This window comes from Phyllobates terribilis, unplaced genomic scaffold, assembly GCF_046119375.1.
Source record: "Phyllobates terribilis strain yellow unplaced genomic scaffold, ASM4611937v1 Scaffold_1__5_contigs__length_1240528914, whole genome shotgun sequence".
NCBI lineage: Eukaryota > Metazoa > Chordata > Amphibia > Anura > Dendrobatidae > Phyllobates > Phyllobates terribilis.
The window spans coordinates 1,129,610,795-1,129,631,571 of NW_027362761.1; the positions used below are offsets into that span (position 1 = coordinate 1,129,610,795).

The 20,777-nt window shown below is 42.6% G+C and overlaps 1 protein-coding gene across 1 annotated transcript; it reads right to left on the reverse strand.

The window, feature by feature from the left end:
* Positions 1-607: 607 nt before the first annotated feature.
* On the reverse strand, positions 608-19,025 carry CLRN2 (clarin 2). The gene is made up of 3 exons (XM_073657153.1): positions 18,452-19,025; positions 9,573-9,752; positions 608-1,861 (listed from the first exon to the last, which is right to left on the reverse strand). The coding sequence occupies exons 1-3, from the start codon at positions 18,702-18,704 to the stop codon at positions 1,596-1,598; spliced, it is 699 nt and encodes a 232-aa protein (XP_073513254.1). The 5' UTR covers positions 18,705-19,025; the 3' UTR covers positions 608-1,595.
* Between the last annotated feature and the right edge of the window lie 1,752 nt (positions 19,026-20,777).

Genomic DNA, 20,777 nt, shown 5'->3' on the forward strand with positions numbered 1-20,777 from the left:
GAGTGGGTGATAAATGCAGAATTGGTGACTTGTTTCTATTATACCTTTTCTCTGATTGTTCCTCACCTGGTTTTGGCTCCCACTCCTGAGAAAAAATACTGACCAAATACTGATAGTGGGGACATGGCCTTTCAGTGCTGCCCGGTCGCCGCACTGAATTTGCAGTTGCTGGGAGAAAACAAACTTATTTCTTCCTGGGAGCCTCTGGCTTTCAGTCATAGAGACGTTCCCAGAGTGGCTACAGCCATCTGTCAGTACATAGTGAGCGGCAGCTGTAAGCACACCCTGATACTTTGATTGACAGCTCACTCTGCAGCGCATCTGTGTATAGCAATTTGTCAATCAAAGTGCAGGACCATTCTTACAGCCACCACTCACAGTATAGTGAGCCGTGCTGTGATCGGTGACTGTAGCCGCCTCTATGACTGAAAGTCAGCTACTCCTGGGAGGAATAAAGTTCATTTTATCCCAGTAGCCATACTTTCAGTACTGCGGCCAGGCGCCATTATAACGCTATTTGCCTGCAGATTATCCCCAGTTTGGAGACACGCCAGGTTCCCTTTATGCGTGAATCTTAACAAATGGCAGCCTACTCATTTTTGGCCCCCCTCCATGAAGTCAACGCAGGTTTCATCAATGTAATATTCTCACAATATCACAGAAGATCACTTTTCAGCGTATTTGGACTGAAAGCTCTCAGCCATTAAAAGGAGACCCGATGAAACAAGTAAAAGCAAATTTATTTCCCCAGGCCTTTTGTTTTATAATGGTTGCACAATTTATTGTATAATGTAATAGTGGGCTATTAAATCCTGCTTAGATAACATATAAAATGGATATTCCAAAGCTCGGTGGCTGAGCCACTAACTTCTGCTTCATGAACATAGTGACAAGTCTCCTTCTGAAGGGGTAAGGTTCAGGTGAAAACTGGACGCAATTTTATGAAGCAATATTGTGGTTTTTAGCTGCATTTCGACCGTTGCTGGTCGTCCCACCGGTAATTTCTCTAAAAAATGATAAAAAAAAATCTGAAATAAATACTAACTGCTTTATATTCCAGAATGGATATTTTTGGGAAATTGGATTGTTATATTCAGAACATTAGGACATTACTAAGGCTTGAACATATCTATCTCACCTTGAAGAATAAAACAAATGATGGAATCAATCAGATGGCTAAATAAGATAACATATTAGTGTTCTTGTGGGAGACAGAGGACTATCTTCAAGAAAAGTCTAAGCTTTTTATATCAGGTAGAATGGAAATAAGAAGGATGCTGAAATCAGATCGTGAGAGTTGGGATGTGATGATGGCGATAGAGGTTCCTACATCCAGTTTCTTTCTTGTAAAGTTATGTTAGATACACCTTCTACGCAATCATATCTGAGATCCATTAGCTGTGAAGGATCAAGCCCCATCTGTACATGTCCAAAGCGAGAGGCCCAACAGTATATCCAGGTCATGAAGAACCAACTAATCCACATGGGAGATTCACTTGATACAAGCAAGTTTTTATGATATCTTCCATTGAACTACTGCACCAAAATATGGAATATCTGCTCCTACATCCTGCTGTAAAAAAAACCCCTTAGGATTAGTACATGATGTCCTCTGCAGTTACATTTGCCTCTTCTGTCTTCGTCTTAAATTTAGGAAAACGGATCGTACTTGCGGCCATGAGCAGAATGTTAAAGGCGTGAGTTGCCCCACTTGCCACACACAACCAGAAGGAGTCCTCATAATGTTCCTCTAAGATGACGATTCTGAAGACATTTTCTCTAAAGTTTGCAATCCTCTCTGTTAGCTGGTGAAGCTGGACAGCAGCAATAAAGCTGGCGACGGCAAACACAATGAACAGACCTGCGATACACAAAATGAGGCATGAGAAATCCACAAAACAATATCACAATTAATACAGTAGTGCTAAAAAAAGTAGGAAATCTTAATTGAGATTTTTTTTTTAAAGACCAGTTATGAAACCATCATGTCCACCATTACAGTTTTCACTCGGCTTACTTATACAAAACTATGTAGGAAGACTTGTTACTTAGGAGTCTGTGAAAGCATAGCAGGTGCCCTGATGGTGAACAGGTTGTCACCCAGGTTTTAAAGGGAATATTTCAGTAAGCCCCCAAAACTCTTTCTATGATCATGTTGTTCTACAAAATTTAATGGCATCCATACCCTTAATATTTAATGTGTTGCTTCCAGACTAAAAAAAATGCACTGTTTTATTTCATATGCAAATGAGACTTAAGTGCTCTGGGAGTGTCAAAGAACTTCCTTACCTCTCTGGCTCTATTTCTCACTAAGCCTCACCTTCTTCCTCTGCTTATCTGACAGCACACTAACTGTGTGGTCAAGCCCTTGAGTTGTCAATCAAGCAGAGGGAATTGTGGCTGGAAAAGGGAAGGAAAATCAGGGAGGCAGAGGTTTAGGAAGTGCTTTGACACTCCCAGAGCACTTGAGCCTTATTTGAATATCAATTAAGACGACAACAATTTTTCAGTCAGAGACGCTTATGGCATGGACATCAGCACGATTGAGCTGTTCCTTCCTTAACATAGAGCAAAGTTTTCTGCTCCTAGACCTGTATTCAAACGCCATGGCCACAGCAATTTGGTTTGTTGGCACCTTCCCTGGAGCTTAGCCTTGGGTGCCCACCTCACTACGAACAAGGAAAATGGTAAGAACTATTTTATGTCTATGATGAACTTAGTGTTTATGTTCACTTATCTTAAAGAGGTTTTTCCAAATTTTGAATTTTTTGTGCAATGCTGCCTCTGTGTAAAAATAGGAAAGCCAGCTTTACTTACCACATGCCACCAGTCTTGGTTGACATGGCAGCTGATGTCATGAAAACAGCATGTGACATCCAATCACTGTGCTCATCAGTATACGGTACGTGAACACCGAGCCCAGTGATTGGCTGCAGTGTTTACATGATGTAGCCATGACATCCTTGCTGCTGACATGTCAAAAAATCCCCGGGGCAGCAGCATTAACCTTCGTCCGGCTGAGTAGGTACAATTGTAACTATTCCGTTTTAAAATTGCAATAACTTTTTTTAGAAAAGCCGTAGAGGGCTGAAATTTCGTGACATCTCTGCAGTTTTGGTCCAGAATATATTGGCCAAATTTCAATAAAATATCTCCACCCCCTTCCGAGATAAGGGGTCGAGATATTTTTGCATCCATAACAAGCTGCATAGGTACAAATGTACCCTCATATATTTTAAATGAAGATAATGCAAGGAAAAAATAATAATATTTTTTTTAATGATAATGCTATTTTATTATTATAAACAAGTAAAAAAACTGTTCATTTACATTATAAAAGAAAATGTAAGAAACTTTTTTTATTGATTTTCTTCGCAAGTAATGCATGCTGTCTTTGCTACCGAGTGTTCATCGCAAATGGGTTTCACACAAACCACACAAGACTTTCTAGTCTTACGTTGTTTTCGCCTCAGGTCTCGGCAGACATAGCAACTACCAACAACAGGGGAGGGTCCACGACTCCCATGAGGTATTTGAGGGCCAGCTGCTGCTTGCGATGCTACCAGAATGCATCGTCCAAGCACCATTTCTACTGCACCTCGAAGAAAATGGTTTCTCATCATCATTCGGTTTGTACTACGATCTTCAATTGCAGGCATACACAGCTGATTTGCGAGATCTTTCAGGAACTTTCTTCGTTGATCCTTTGTCCTGAAGCTTGGATTGTGTTCTCTGAAGATGATGTAGGATGCTAACCCAGTGACGTCAATCATATTGTAGAAAAATGCCAGAGGCCAACGTAATGTTCGTCATTTCACAGTGTACTCTCCCAACATTTTATCCATAACATCAACTCCGCCTTTTGTTTTGTTGTAGTATTTTATTATCTCTGGCTTGGCTGCTAGCGTCTCTTCAACTTCTCCCGTCATGTGCATAGATGATAGAAGCACGACTGATTTGTTCTTCTTTGGTACATATGAACAGACTGTTGCATCATGATTGTAGGCAAAATTTGTCGAGTTTACAGGCCTTTCTTTGGCAGGCTGCATGTTGCTAGGTAGGAACCTTTTGTTTTTTCTCACTGTACCAACTAGTGTCATGTTCCAGGAGTTCAATACCTTAGCTAGTTCCATGGTTGTAAAGAAGTTATCGGTGGTGACATTTCTTCCAGAGCCTTTATACGAGCTCACTAGGTCCAATACTGTTCGTTCAATGTTTACTTGTCGAGGACCATCAGTTGGTTTCCCAGTGTAGAGCTGACCTTGTAATGGGTAGGCGTTTGACGAGTCACAAGCCCAGAAAATCTTTATGCCATATTTCGCTGGTTTTAAAGGTATATACTGGGTAAATTTAGTATAGCCTCTAAATGGAAATAATTGCTCGTCGACGGTGATACAATTATATGGCTTGTAGGCTCTCTCCAGATTTCTGTTCAGCATTGTCCAGATGTCCCGTATTGGTGCAGCTTTATCTGTTTGCACACGTTCTGCACGTGTATTTTCGTTGTCAAATCTGATAAATCTGAGTATCATCTTGAAACGGTCACGAGAAATGGCTGCACGTATAAGAGGCAGAGCAGCAACATTCCACATTTCCTCCAGATTCTCTTTGTTGTCTCTGTGCACACCAGCAGCAATCAGTATGCCCAAAAATGCATGGAGTTCAGTTTCAGTAAATTGCTTGAATGTTTTTTGTGGTGGCCGTTCAGAAGAATCAGGAAAATGTTGTACCAGTTCGTTGTTGTAAGCATCACAAACTCTCTTGGCCTTTCGATTCGTTTCTCGTAATATGATGTCACACATCTCGGGAGTCATGATTGACTTGAATAGCTCTTTTGCTGTATACAGGTTGCTGATTGCTGCAGGGCCACCTCTTTGTCGTAGGACATTACGAGATTTTGTTTGTGCATTTGGCAGTGGATCACTACACCATTGAGTTTTATCCTTAGCAGTCCAAATGTCGCCTGCACTTTGAGGCACAGACTCATCCTCAACACTTTCGTCTGAGTCTTATCCTTTTTCCTGCTCTATGACCATTTCTTGTTCAATGTCTGAATCTTCTTCAGTAACATCCACTTGTGGTACATAGTTTTCATCATCAGATGCAACATATGGTTCTCCCTCATGCTCAGAATCAGATTCTTCTAGCATTCGCATTATTTCGTCAGACGTAAATCTGTAAATATGAAAAAATGAAAAATAAATAATTTTCCGAAATACTACACAATACTACATTATTGGCTTTTCACAAAATGATACTAACCTGCAAACACGTTTTCTTGGATTATGGCGGAAACTAGATCCAGCATCACTATCACTGATGATGACTTGGTAGATGAATTTTGGCTTCGTAATTTAGTTCAGTAACACGTGGCAAGTAGAATGAAACTCGATTCTAAAGTGCAGATAAAAAAGTAAATTATTTCTATGGATAATTATTTATAAATGTCATTTATATATTATGTAAACCGTATACGGTTTCAGAATTTTCATTCCATCTTCGACTGTTTTTTCGACCAATAGGAAAATTGTAACACAGCCACCATCTTTATTTTGTGCTGAATATAAGTAAAACATCGTAAAACAATATGTAGATACTAATTATTATCCATTTTTCGTATAAAAATCATACCTATAGTGATAAGTTTCATACAAAATATATGTAAGCCAAGTCCAGGCTCAAAGACAATTTCTGACTGTTCTGTCCCCACATAAGGCGAATGAAGGTATAACTGGCTGTTAGATGCTGTGAGACTTTCCTACCTTCGTATCCAAGAAATTGAAGACTTCACAAGCCTAGAAATGTGTGTGCTCACAGCAATGAGATGAACAGCAAAATGGCTACTGAGAGGAGGGAGGCAGGAAGAGAAGTAGAAGCCACTCCCAGTTTGAATCAACTTAATTGACAGCAACATAAGTGAGCAGTAACAACACTGGCCAATAGATATCAGCATAACATTTGTAGCTGAATGAACTTTAGTTTCTAAAACCAAGTAAAGGAGAAAGTCTTCCCACAGTGGAGGTATATATGAAGGTACAATTGTACCTCTGCAGCCTGTTAACGTTGTAAAATTATGCAGCCTGACGAAGGTTAAGGCATCGCTGGAGAAGCAGGGGGATATGTAAAGCTGGTTTTCTTAGTTGGCCTGTGCACTGAAAAAATATAAACATGAAAAGCCCCTTTAAATTAGCTAAAACCGATAGGAAATTATTTTTTTTTATTTATCCCAGGGAAGACTAGACAAATCCCCAGTGGTGAGACCCACACCAATCTAAACAGTGTCACCTCTTTTTTGGTAAAATGCTTTTTGGCTATTATAAACTTTTCTTAATGGGGACATGTCTTGATCTTTTTCTTGCATGCAGTAGCTCACGTGCAGAGATGTACAGAAGCGACAGCCAGGAAACACTCATTAATAATTCCAGGCAGGCAAGGTAAGTCCAGAACTGGAGGCAGATTGCCAATTACTGCACTCTAAAGTCTGCCCAAAATGACAGCAATAATGTTCTTAAAGGAGTTGTCCATGGAGCCTCGCTCAGTCTCATTCACAATTGATCTTCCCTTCTAATCCTAAATAACTCTAAAGTAAGTTCCTTCTTGTAGCTCAGTCAAATATCGGTATTAAGCAAGGGCTTTTACATTTACAATCTTAACACTCTGTGCACTTGTTAAGTACATAAAAGCAGCCTGTGTTTCTGCCCAGTGTTGCTGAGGTTTTTGGCAGTAAGGTTTTTACAGGTGAAACACGTCCATTTTTGGAGCAGGTTTAACCGGTAAAAAACACTTTGCCTACAATGCATTTTTTTTGTATTTAATGTCCTGAATACTTCTGTACTTCAGTGTATGACGCCTGTCAGTTTAGCAGAACTAAGATGACAGCCATAGGGGCCATTGGTACCTCCGCAGTTGCCCCACTTATGCAGGTGGGGGGTAACGAAGGGCTGAAAGAGGGAGAATCCTTCCTTTGTCTAATCATTTTATTAGCGCAGACACACTTAAGGAGGTTCAGCTGAGGGGATCAGCGTCCTATATGTGTCAGCATTGAGCTCCTGTGGCTGATCCCACTGGTACAGTGGCAGTCGTGTAGTGCTAAGGGGTTGAACCTTAGGCGGCAGAATATTATAGACACTATAGAGTTATCTTGGAAGAGGTCCCTTTTATTAAATTGTCAGTTTTAGCAGAAATTATCTAATTACCACGTACCGCTAAGTGCTTGGGCTCATAAACTCTCTTTTGCCCATACATCACTCCGTGCAGACGCTGCAGGCCTCTTCAGCCTCTTGAGTAGTGACCTTCAGAGCTGTTTCTTTCAGCAATCAGTGGGGGTCTCATGACCTGTACTCATACTGATCAGCATCCAATGTAAGGGGGCAATATATAATGATTGGTATTGTCATTTAGTGACAAGGGACTGTGGGCACCTACCCGATCCATCGAACTAGGGGCACCATAGTCTATCCCTGTCCCCTGGATTACCCCAGATGGTGGAGATGCTGGGGTTTCATACATAGCTATGCTCCTAACTTAACCTTTATCTGATATCCCCACCATGGGAGGTGAGGGGCCGAAGTGTATAGGAAAACACTAGACAGACAGGGGTAAAAGAAAACTACAATCATACAAATTCACTCACAAAACAACAGAGTGGGAAACAGGGGGGGTATAACAAGGGGAAACCAAATATGAGAGGATGAGGATAAACACACAAACCAACTCCACGCATTAATCTCCAGAAAAACTCTCCAACCTCCAACTTCAAATACTGAACTTCTCCTTCACCATCCAACCAGGAAGTAGAACTATCACTGGTAACTCCCAAGTGACAGTGGTGAGCATATAGACCAGAGGGGAGTGGCCAACACAGAACAGCTGAGACAATTCAGTATGGAGAGCTCCAGGAGAGCAACTTAACTGATTAACCCTTGCAATGACAGAGAGAGCAAAACCTGCTGGATCTTCTGTCGTGAGCGTGGTTAGTGGTCCCACTGGGCCACGGACCGAGGAATGCCTGGAGGGACGTAAATAAAGGCCTCGCCCATTCCGACCCCAGATGCACGGTGGCTCAGTTGACTCTGCGGTCCGAGGAGGGACAAGGGAGGTGACCCAGGTGCCACTCAAGGTCAGACCCGAGTCACAAAGCTGTTGACCCACACCGGGGTATGCAGGAACGGGCAGGTTTGACTGTTATACAGACAGGCGGGTACTGGCAAGCACGGCTGGTATACAGGCGGGTACTGGCAGGTAGGTAAACAGGCTGGATAGAGACTAGTACAGACTCGGATACAGAAGCAGAGCCGCAGGTGCGGACGGGAAACTGAGCAGGGCAGAGCCGCAGGTGCGGACGGGAAGCGGAGCAGGGCAGAGCCGCAGGTGCGGACGGGAAGCGGAGCAGGAAGGAGCAGAGCAGACCGGAATGCCACAGAGCGCAACCAGGCGGTAATGCCGCAGGAGAGGTCAGGCAGGACAGGGCTCTGTTCACATGGAACAGACAGGGACGGGAAAACACAGGAAGAAAGCTATAACACAAGAGGTAGATATGGGGGCAGGGAAAATGGGACCAGCAGAGCCAAATACACACAAGGTACTTGCTATGAAGTAGCGAGTGGAGACAGAACTCACAAACAGAAGTACAGAGACAACGATTTGATGTTAGGTACTGGTTCGGATACTGCAGGATAAAAGAAGGAACCGACAAAGAGAAGAGGCTGACAGGTAAAGGGCTAGGACTTAGTTCAGACAGGAATGAGATACAGGAATGGGCCTGGGTACTCAGCCCCCAGGGTGGCAGAACAAGACAAGAAGTCACATGTACAGGTAACAGGCCTGGGTATACAGCCCCAAGGTGGCAGAACTAGATAGCTGGACAGGACCTGGCAACTCAGCGGTTGCACATAGCACACTGAGAGAAAGTGTTGCTCGGGCACCTCCCACTGGGCGGGGGTGGCTTAATTATCCAGTTCCTCACAGCAATAGGCTGGGGACGCATTAGGAATGCGTGCACTGTCCCTTTAAGACTCAGGAAGTTCCAGCACCACCGCCCTAAGCCTGCAAACAAGAGACATGCACACAGCAAATAGAGGAGCACAGTGCACAGCCTGGACTGGTAGGTAAGTTGGCGGTCTTGCATGGTGAGAGATGGTAAGCCATGCCAACACGCCACCAGGAATATTACACCTGCACTGTTTAATAGGATGATGAAGCAGTTCTAATAAGTGCAGGAGTTCATGTAAACAGACGCCACGATCTTCTGACCCCTCTCTTCCATGGTATCCCCGCGACAGGTATACTTTAAGGCCAAAATGGGTGTCCCAATATTGTGTTGGACTTTAGCAGTCTGGACAAAGGAGTCTTTTTCCCCACCACACTGTGATATATTGTACCAATTTCACACCCCTTTCTTTTCTAACAATGCTGTTTCTCTGTAATGGGGAGTCCTGCACAGGATCACAATACTCAATGGCAATGAATATGGGACCAATTGGCCCTGGACCCTCATAGCAGCTCCATGACCTGATGTACCCATCTAGTAAGTGCATCCTTACACCTGAGATATCAAATGTGTGTGGATTTACCTGCAATGAAATTCCAGAGACATATCCCGGCTGGACCCTTAATGGAGCGATATGGGACTTTCAGTGCATTATATACACAGAATCCTGCACTAATCAGAGCAAAAGAAATGGCTGCAAAGAGGAAGAGGATAATGATCATGTGGAGGGTGGTGTTCAGTGTTTTCACCATGTCTGGAAATACTGGAAGCAGAAAACACAATACAGTTATTACATGACTGTATCATAATGAATCCGCCATAGAAACTACAATAAAAAACAAAATTACATTTTCCAATAGTATTTTGATGAGTGAAAACCAAATACAGTATGTACAACCTTCTGATTCACTTGGGCGACTGCGATACGATAACCTACCAAGGCTATGTTCACATGTCCAGTTATCATCCGTTAAAACGGATCCAGCAGCAATCCGTTTTCAAAAAAGTTATGCACACACACATTTTTTGTCCAGCTAAAAAAAAAAACTGATTTTAGCTGGATCCGATTTTTTAACATTGAAGACTGTGGAAAACGGATCTGTTAATTTTTCTTTCATTTGAAAAGGATCAGTTTTTTGCTTACTGGATCAGTTTCAAATGGAAGAAAACAAAAGGCTAATTAACAGATCAGTTTTCCATAGACTTCAGTGTTAAAAAATAAGATGTAGTTGAAAGCAGTTTTTAGTTGGACAGAAAAGTTGTGTCTGAACAACTTTTTTGTCAACGGATTGCTGATGAATCTGTTCTAACGGTTGATTACTGAACATATGATCATAGCCTAAGCCCTTTATCCTCTACTTACAACAACACAATGGAGACAAAGCAGAGTATGATTAGGATCGTCAGATGTGATGGTGGATTTATTAGTAATGAAGAAAGGCGGGGGACCAAAATAATCATACACTTTACATGTTCTGAACTTCCCGCTGACGGTAGTCATTGTGAGTGGGGGCTCATTATAAGTTTTGCTATGAGACACCATTGCTACTTGTTTCTATAAAGTTGGCCATACACTTTAGATGACTTATTGGCTGAACGTTGCCGATCTTTCAGCTGCCAGCCATCACAGCTGACTCCCATACACAGGAGCGCTCGATCAGCTGAGTGCTCCTGTGTGCTCTATAAGAAAGCTGCCGACTGACATCTGTGCTCGTGACTTGATCTCTGATAGAACAAAATGATCCACGGTTCAAAATCGGATATGCATGAACGACATCTCCCCCAACCGTTAGTCATCTGGTGCCCTCATTCACATCAGACCATCTTCTGCTTTGGCCAATCTTAGTCTAATGTGTATGGGGACTGAGATCTGCCCGGAGACTGCTTTATGTACAAGTTGATGGTGTAGATAGTTTTGATGAATGAGTCACATGTTGCCAGATTTATTAAATGCTACGCTATCTCTTTCCTTTCATATTCCCAAACCCTGCAACCAAATTACCAAAAAGATAAGTGCCAACTTCATTGCAAAGGGGGGAAAAAGCTATGAGTTAGGAACCTTAACTGGCCACACATATAGTTGTTGGCCAAATGCTCGCTATCACTCTCAATTCCCCTATACACAAGAACGCAGGAGAGAGAGCAGAAAACTACTGCCAGACACGGGTTATTTCTCCTGAAAACAAAAAGATTGAGTTTTGAAATTCCAATTCCTTGATCCTTCTCTCCCCCAACATCACCTCTTAGAGTCAGGAGCCCCCATAAAAATCAGATGGTTGGCCGGTCCTCCTGAAATCTGTTCAGCCAATTTTCATCTGTGTAATGGAGCCTTTTGCCTGGATGTCTTGCCCTCCCCCCAACTTTCCTAATGTAGAAGCATGGGAAAAACCTTACCACCCAATGACTTCACATTTCACCTTGTCTCCAATGGTTGTTTTATTACAACTTAATATACCACTCCCTTCCATGGATGCATTCTAGAGATGAGATCATAAGAATGCATCAGTGACCAGACAGCAGAAGACATGTGGACCGGAGTGGGGCTGAGTCCCCCATGTGCCCCCGACAGGTGACGACAGGACAGGTGAGTATGATTTTTTTAATTTTGTTTTACCTGTTTATTATGTTCTGTGGTCTGGGGAGGCCTCACATCATGACAATGCACATTATTGCACAGCCTAATTCCAGCAAATTATCTTTTGGCAGATTTGATCATCCTCTTTGCAATCACATAGAATTTGCAGTGTACATTGAAATTATACATCAGTAAGATTTGTTCACGTATGGCTGTATAGCTGTATAGGCAAGAACCAAAAGGGGTCCAATGGTCACTCTTCGGTTTAATGCAGTCAATGAAATATTTGTTTATTTTCTAATACAGAAATTCAGTAGGATAGACTTCTCTGGTGACAAAATAATGTGACATTTCAACCCTCCCAGGTGTTTGTGGAGGAGTTTGCTGGGATGGAAAGGACAAAGATGAGACTTTCTGTATTACTAAGTGACAAACATACAATAAATATTACTTACATATTTACAAAATAGCTACTTCATGCACATGTCAGTCTGGTCCTGGCTATGTATGTATCGTTTATATGTATTTTCATGTGTCAGCCTAGCCTTGACTCAGAAACTTGAAAACACCCTTGAAATTGTTCCAGAAAATGATGTATTTATGGAGATGGACTTGTAACATTGAAATTGTTGATATTGTTCAACAATTTTGGTTTTCAAGTCCTCAGACAGTTCTCATCTCCTCTTTCTGTTCTCCATGCTCAGTGTGGCACAAACAGACACACAATGCAAAGATTGGGTCAACTTCTCCCCTTTTTATCTGGTTTCAGGTGTGATTTTCATATTGCCTACACCTGTTACTTGCTACGGGTGAGTTGCTTGAAACAAAGTTCTTTACCCACAATTTTGGAAGGTGCCAACAATTTTGTCCGGCCCATTATTAGGGTTTTGTATGAAACTATGTCCAATTTGCCTTTTTTTTTCTCAGTTTTTTTTGTGTTATTCCAATACACACAAAAGGAAATAAACATGTGTATAACAAAACATGTGTAATTGCAATAATTTTCTGGTAGAAATACTTTATTTTCTCAAACAATTTCAAGGGTGCCAACACTTTCACCCATGACTGTTGTAAGGTAGCGCTATTCATCACTCTGGGGTACTCGCTTCACTGGGTCAATTAAAGCACACATGCAACATTTTCCGGTAATATGTAGTCCAGCAGTTTATTACACATCATAAACCGCACATAACATAGTCCATCTCAGTGGCTCGCAGGAATGTTACACATGTATCCTAGAGCCTTTTCAGTGGCAGCTATGACTGCTTGGCTTCAAATACAGACTTCAACAAGGTACAGCAACAATATTCACTTATAGCGCCGATTTACCTTTGCCGGATCTCAGCTGCTTCTGTCAGCTCGTTTCTGCCACAGCTGTGGCTTTAAGGCTTCCCAGATGTGGCCACATGCCTTCCAAGGCTACTGGTATCTCAAACACAGGGATCCAGCCTCTGCCTTCCAGGCTAGTGGAGTCCCACACAGGGACCAGGCCTCTTGCCTTCCAAGGCTACTGGTATGCCAAACACATGGATCCAGTCTCTGCCTTCCAGGCTTCACCAGGCCTCTCTCTCTCCCTGTTTCAAAACCACCAGGATTTATATATCCTTCTGTGCACACAAGACCTGTGATGATGTCACAGTCATGTGATCAGTCACCTGAGGGGGAGGTAAATGGTCAGCCAGAACACACCCCCTGGACATTTTAGCAATGCAGCAAGCCGCTGCATTACACTGTATATACACATATGTATGTTTTCTTTATAATAATAAATAAAAAATCTATGAAAATGAACAAATGAAAGTCAGTCATTGCTTTTCAACCCTGCTTCCACAGAATTTTTTAAACAATTAAACTCATGAAATAGGCCTGGACAGAAACGATGGTACCCCTGAAAATAATGTGACAAAAGGGACATGTTAAATCAAGTTGTGTCCAGTAATTAGCATCACAGGTGTCTAAAATCTTGTAATCATTCAGTGGGCCTGTATATAGGGCTACAGATACTCACTGTGCTGTTTGGTGACGTGGTGTGTACCACACTCAACATGGACCAGAGGAAGCAAGGAAAGAGTTGTCTCAGGAGATTAGAAAGAAAATTATTGACAAGCATGTTAAAGGTAAATGTTATAAGACCATCTCCAAGCAGCTTGATGCTACAGTTGCACATATTATTCAGAAATTTAAGATCCATGGGACTGTTGCCAACCTCCTTGGAAGTGGCCACAGGAGGAAAATTGATGACAAATCAAAGAGACGGATAATACGAATGGTAACAAAAGAGCCCAGGATAACTTCCAAAGAGATTAAAGGTGAACTTCAAGCTCAAGGAACATCAGTGTCATATCGCACCATCCGTCGTTGTTTGATACAAAGTGGACTTCATGGGAGACGATCAAGAAGAACACCATTGTTGAAAAAAAATCATAAAAAAGCCAGACTGGAATTTGTCAAACTACATGTTGACAAGGCACAAAGCTTCTGGGAGAATGTCCTATGGATTGATGAGACAAAAATTGAAGTTTTTGGCAAGGAACATCAGCTCTATGTTCACAGATGGAAAAATGAAGCAAATCAAGAAAATAACACTGTCCCTACTGTGAAACATGAGGACGCTCTGTTATGTTATGGGGCTGCTTTGCTGCATCGGGCACAGGGTGTCTTGAATCTCTCCATGGTACAATGAAATCTCAAGACTATCAAGGGATTCTAGAGAGAAATGTGCTGCCCAGTGTCAGAAAGCTTGGTCTCAGTCGCAGGTCATGGGTCTTACAACAGGATAATGACCCAAAACACACAGCTAAAAACACCCAAGAATGGCTAAGAGGAAAACATTGGACTATTCTGAAGTGGCCTTCTATGAGCCCTGACCTAAATCCTATTGAGCATCTTTGGAAAGAGCTGAAACATGCCATCTGGAAAAGGCAACCTTCAAACACGAGACAACTGGAGCAGTTTACTCATGAGGAGTGGGCCAAAATACCTGTCGAGAGGTGCACAAGTCTCATTACAGGAATTGTTTGATTGCAGTGATTGCCTCAAAAGGTTATTCAACAAAATATTAAGTTAAGAGTACCATCATTTCTGTCCAGGCCTATTTCATGAGTTTAATTTTTTTTTTAAATTCTGTGGAAGCAGAAAAGCAATGTCTGACTTTCATTTGTTCATTTTCATAGATTTTTAATTTATTATTACTTTTGTCAGATTCAAGTTATTTCTGTGACCATTGTGGGTTTTTCTTTCATTAAACGAGGGGTACCAACAATTTTGACCACGTGTGTACCATCGATGCATTAACAGATTAGACCTCATCAGATCTGTAATACACGCTAACACACTTGTTGAAAAATAATTAACATAAATATACAATTTTGTGTGCATTGATCAGTGCTCCACTTGCTTTTTAATTGCTTTTTTACTTAGCACAGATGGTCTCTCAGCTGACAATATTCACTTTAAAATCAACTAGTCTCACATGTTATTTGCCATCATGTGCATTAAGTGGCTGTATTGTCAATATGGAAGTAATATGTATATATATAATATTGTACGTTTGTCACTTAGTTAGTCTTATGTTTGTCCTTTTCATCCCAGTGACCTTCTTGACGACAAAGACGCAAGAGGGTCAAAACATGACATTATTTCGGTCAACAGAGAAGTCTATCCTACAGAATTTCTTTATTTGAAAATAAATTAATATTTCATTGACTGCATTATACCAGAGCATTAGCATTGAGTCCTTTATGGATATTGACATTAGGGGCTCCCACACCCCCTTCACTTGCACCCTCAAGTTTAACGAGTGCGCCCCAACCTATTCCACACAGTGGCACACAGCGGTATATTTTGCCCATTAGCTTTGGCTATTAGATAGATAGATAAATAGATAGATGGATATGTATATAATAACAGGATGGATAGACATGTTAATAATATGCAAATAATGAAAAAGCAAACAATTTTCAAAACATCTCGATTTATTCAGTATTGAGAATGAGTGCCATGCTCAGAAATTCCTGCACTTGCACGTCTTGACTGCTATCAATGAGGTTATTAATGGTTGTCTGAGAAAAGTTCTGCCACTCTGAATGTACTTGGAATGGAAATCATCAAAATCTGCTGCTGGCAGCTCCGTTTGGAATTGCCGACAAATAACATCCCAGATGTGATGTTGTCACGCAAGGTGTGGGAAAGACTTAGTGCAACACAAAGGGAAGAGGGAGAGGAGTCCAGACTCTAGGGAAAAGGGGGAAGTGGAGACCTCCTAGGTTGATCTAGCGTCACCCTGTCTCCCCTAACATCCCTATATTGGCTCTTCACCAATTCGCCCTGTCTTTTCCTGGCGTTAGGCTCAGGCTAGGGAAGGGAGGAGATGAGCACTAGTTGATCTCCACAAAACACTGTAGACAACAAGGAAGGACAAACAGGGGGAAATAGCTTTGCTTTAGATGACTCCAGACAAATGCGCAGACGTCCTCAAGCCCCAGAGAGGACAAAGTACTGCTCTTGCTAAAGCCTACACAAGTAGTAATGAATATCGCTGGCACCTCCCTCTAGAACACAGACCAGGGAGTTAATTAGTCAGAGGGCGGTAGCCGCTGGGTCCTAGAGACAGCATCTATGAAGATGTCTGTAATGCCAAAAATAGAGATCTCCTGCAATCAACTGCAGGGCGACTGTCTGTCACTTCTGACACACCCGTGGCCGATGTGGTCGATGGGTGACAAGTCCGGTGTCCCTGCAGGCTATGGTAGCACATTAAGGCCATGCCGGCTGCTCACAGTAGCATCAGGTGGCCTGGCGTTGTCATGATGAAAAACGGCACCTGTGGCACTTTGGAGAAATGGCTGTACCACTGGTACAATAATTCATTCATTCCGTACTGCAACTGAAATTGAACATCACATACCAAGTTTAAGACATTAAATGGTTTGCACAAACCATCAGAAGGCGTTTGCAGGAGATTGGGCTTCGAGACAGACATCACGTCACCTCTTTCAAAGGCTATCATGATGAAGAGGAAGATGACAATTGTAGCAGGAATGGAAGTCTGTCCTCTTCATCAATGAGTCCAACTTTTGTCTTGAATGCAATGATAGTCGGAGACTTGTCTGTAGAGCAAATGGGCAACACCATGAAGAAGCCTTCATGAGAGAACATAATTGTTCTACTCTCAGGATTATGGTGTGGGGCGGTAAAATGTATGGTAGCCAGATACCTTTAGTTTTCATTCCACATACACTTCTAGCTTGGTGTTACATTGATTTGGTCGAAGAACCAATGCTACGGTCATGTCTCCAAAGTGTCCAGGAGCCATTTTTCAACATGACAATGCCAGGTCGCATGTTGCTCATGATAATGTGAGCTGCTTGCATGGCCTAAACGTGCCATTATGTCCTGCAGCGTCTCCAGACTTGTATCCCGTCAAGCACATCTGGGATGTTATTGTTCGGCAATTATAAAAGAGCTGCCAGGAGTGAATTTTGATGATTTTTGTGCTCAAATACATTCAGCATGGTAGAATATTTCCCAGGCAACCATTAGTAACCTAATTTACAGCAGCCAAGATGTGTAACAGCAGGGATTTCTGCAGATGGTGGTCATAATACTGAATAGATAGAGATATTTGGAAAATGTTGTTTCCATTTTTTCATCATTTCTATATCATTAACATATCTATTATTTTTTTGATTTTCATAATTCTACGACTTTTCCTACTTGGTGTTGCAATTTCAATGTTGAGAAGTCTATATATAAATATATTGTAATGCAGCGGCTTGCGGCATTACTGTAATGATCCAGGGTGTGTTTTGGCCGACCATATACCTCCCCCAGGTGACTGGTCACGTGACTGTGACATCGCACAGGTCCTGTGCACAGAGAAGGTCTGATCACATGACTGTGACATCAGCACAGGTCCTGTGTGTGCAACTAGAAGATATATAAACCCTGGTAGATTTGAGACAGGTGTGTAAGGCGTGAGGCCTGTTCCCGTGTGTGGGATACCGTTATCCTGGAGAGGCCTAGTGAGGCCTAGTGAGGCCTAGTGAAGCCTGATGAAGCCTGAAAGGCAGAGGCTGGATCCTTAGTTGTAAGCGATCCCCGTAGCCATGGAGGGCCAGCGGCTTGGAAGGCAAGAGTCCTGGAAGGCAAAGGCTGGATGTGAGGTGAGACAACATACCAGTAGCCTTTGAAGGAACGAGGGCTGGAGACCCCCATCTGGGAAGCCGTAAAGCCACAGTGGTGGCAGAACAAAACTGACTGAAGCAGCTAAAACCCGGCAAAGGTAAAACACTGCATTATATGGACGTTGCTATAAGTGACTTTGCTGGAGGCTGTAACTGGAGCCAAGTGGGCCTGTCTGCCACTTGAAAGGCTCCTGGACATTATATGTGTATGTCGGCGAGCCACTGAGTTGGACTCGGTGATAAGCAGTAGTGAAATATAATAAACTTCTGGATTGTGAAATAATGGAAAACGTGGCTGGTGTGCTTTAATTGACCCGGTGTCCCCCAGCATGATGACTAGCGCTGCCTTACATGATATATATATATATATATATATATATATATGTATATACATATATATATATATATATATGTATGTATGTATATACATATATATATATATACTGTATATATATAAAAATAAAGGTATATAAATGTTCTTTGTGCCAATATGGGATGAACAGGAGCCAATGGCTATATTGGGCATACTGTATAAGCTAATAGCTTTTAAAGCTGCATATGCCAAACATAAATCTTTTTCTTTTTAATATAAGATGTCATGTGTCCCTTAAACAGAAAATGCAAAAAAAAATTAGATATACCGTATGATCATGCAAGAAGAAATGGGACTTATCCCCATAGTCACAGTAATAATGTACTCACTTTTGAACGTGAAACTTCGCTTCCCCAATCCACATTGGCGCACTTTCCCCCCCTGAAAAAGTCCATAGTAAATGTCCCCAATAAATTTGACCAGTTCCGGATCCGAAGCATTAACCAAATCGACTCCTGTCTGACATAGTGTCTTCCCAGTCATCCATTTTTGAGTCGCCATAGCAACAATGATCAGCAAGAACGACACGAAACTTAATGCAGAAGCTAAGGAGAATATAGTTTTCTTGAAGCACCCAGGCATTATAAAATGTTCAAGAAATCATCCCTGGCACTGCCATGCAGTAAGGACACTGCGTGTTACTGCTCGCACATCTCTGTAGATGCAGATCCTGGGGATATTCCATCGTTAGCTTTGTGTTACTTGGAGTGAAGGTGAAGATCAGGGCTGATATGGAGTAATTCTTGTGATGCCGGTTGTATGCAGAGGGGCTTCCGGCAATGAAGATCTTCAGTAGAGTGTAACTCCTGCTGGATCCTGGAGGCGGTAACCCTATCTCCGGGGCCCTGCTAGTGTTTCATCAGACCGCTGCATTGTCTCCTCGGTAAATACTCAGATGACATTTGCTGAACAGCAGCACAAGATGTAAATACTTGCATTCTTTCTAAAAAAAAAAAAAGTGCTAAATGTATTTATTATTTATTATGTTTACTTCTATAGCACCATCATATTCCACAGCGCTTTATAGACATTATCATTGCTGTTCCCATTGGGGCTCACAGTCTACATTCCCTATCAGTATATCTTTCAGGTTTGGAAGGAAATCGGAGAATGCGAAGGAAACCCTTGCAAACACGGGGAGAACATACAAACTCCTTGTAGATATCGTTCTTGATGGGATTTGAATCCAGGACCCCAGCGCTGCAAAGCAAAAGTGCTAACCACTGAGTGTAAATCATCTTATTTTATACCTTGACATTGTGCCATTCCTCTATTGTTCCTTCTGAAAATTTATAAACAAATTGTGTTACTACTGCTCTTCTCAAAGAAGTATATCAATGCACAGTCTGGCACTAACAGCACTGATTAGACAGTGTGAGACCGTACATGTGTAGCGGTGTCCAGAGAACACCGCAAGGCTGGATTCAAGTACAGCACAGCAGACGAGAAGGCTGAAACAAAACTCCGGCTTTATTATATACAAAGGAATTACCATATTTTTCGGACTGTAAGAGGCACCCGACCATAAGACGCACCTAGGTTTTAGAGGAGGAAAATAGAAAAATAATGTAAGCAAAAAATGTGGTCACGATGCACTGTTAAGGGGGAGGGGGTCTGCTGCTGACACTGGTATAGGGATAAGGTCTCCCAATTCTGATATCCCCCATCCTGGTATATATGCCCCCCCCCCTTCCTATTATACGTGACCCCCATCCCCATCCTGGTATGAATGGCACCCCTCCATCCTGATATGCATGGCACCCCTCCATCCTGGTATGCATGGCACCCCTTCATCCTTATCCTGGTATGCATGACACCCCTCATCCTTATCCTGGTATGCATGGCACCCCTCATCCCTATCCTGATATGCATGACACCCCTTATCCCTATCCTAGTATGCATGGCACCCTTCATCCCTATCCTGGTATGTATGGCACCCCTCATCCTTACCCTGGTATGTATAGCATCCTTAATCCCTATCCTGGTATGCATGGCCCCCTAATTCTTATCCTGGTATGCATGGAATCCTTATCCTGGTATGTATGGCCCCCTCATCCGTATACTGGTATGTATGATCCCCCTCATCCTTATCCTGGTATGCATAGCACCCCTCATCCTTATCCTGGTATGCATGGCACCCCTCATCCTTATCCTGGTATGCATGGCCCCCTCATCCGTATACTGGTATGTATGATCCCCCCTCATCTTTATCCTGATATGTACTGCCCCCTCATCCCTATCCTGGTATGTATGGCCCCCTCATCCTTATCCTGGTATGCATGGTCCCCCTAATCCCCATCACACTGCACATAAAAAAATAAACACTCCTACTCACCTTTCTTCTCTCTCCTTCAGTGCTGCGTCCTCTCTGCCCACACTGATCTCGCCATTTGAGCCGCGCATGGCGTCACTGCCATGCTTGGTTCACAAGGAGAGATCAGCTGCCGGAAGTCACTGCTCCCCACGCCGGTACTGTGTGCGCGGGGAGCAGTGACTTCATGCTCCTTAATAGCCGGCACACACCGTAGCCGCAGCGCAGCTCCTGCTGTTGCCGGGCGATCGCGTGTGCCCGCTATTAAAGGGCATGAATATTCACCCCCTTTAACAGCGGGCACATGCGACTGCCCAGCAGCAGCAGGAGCCGTGCTGCGGATA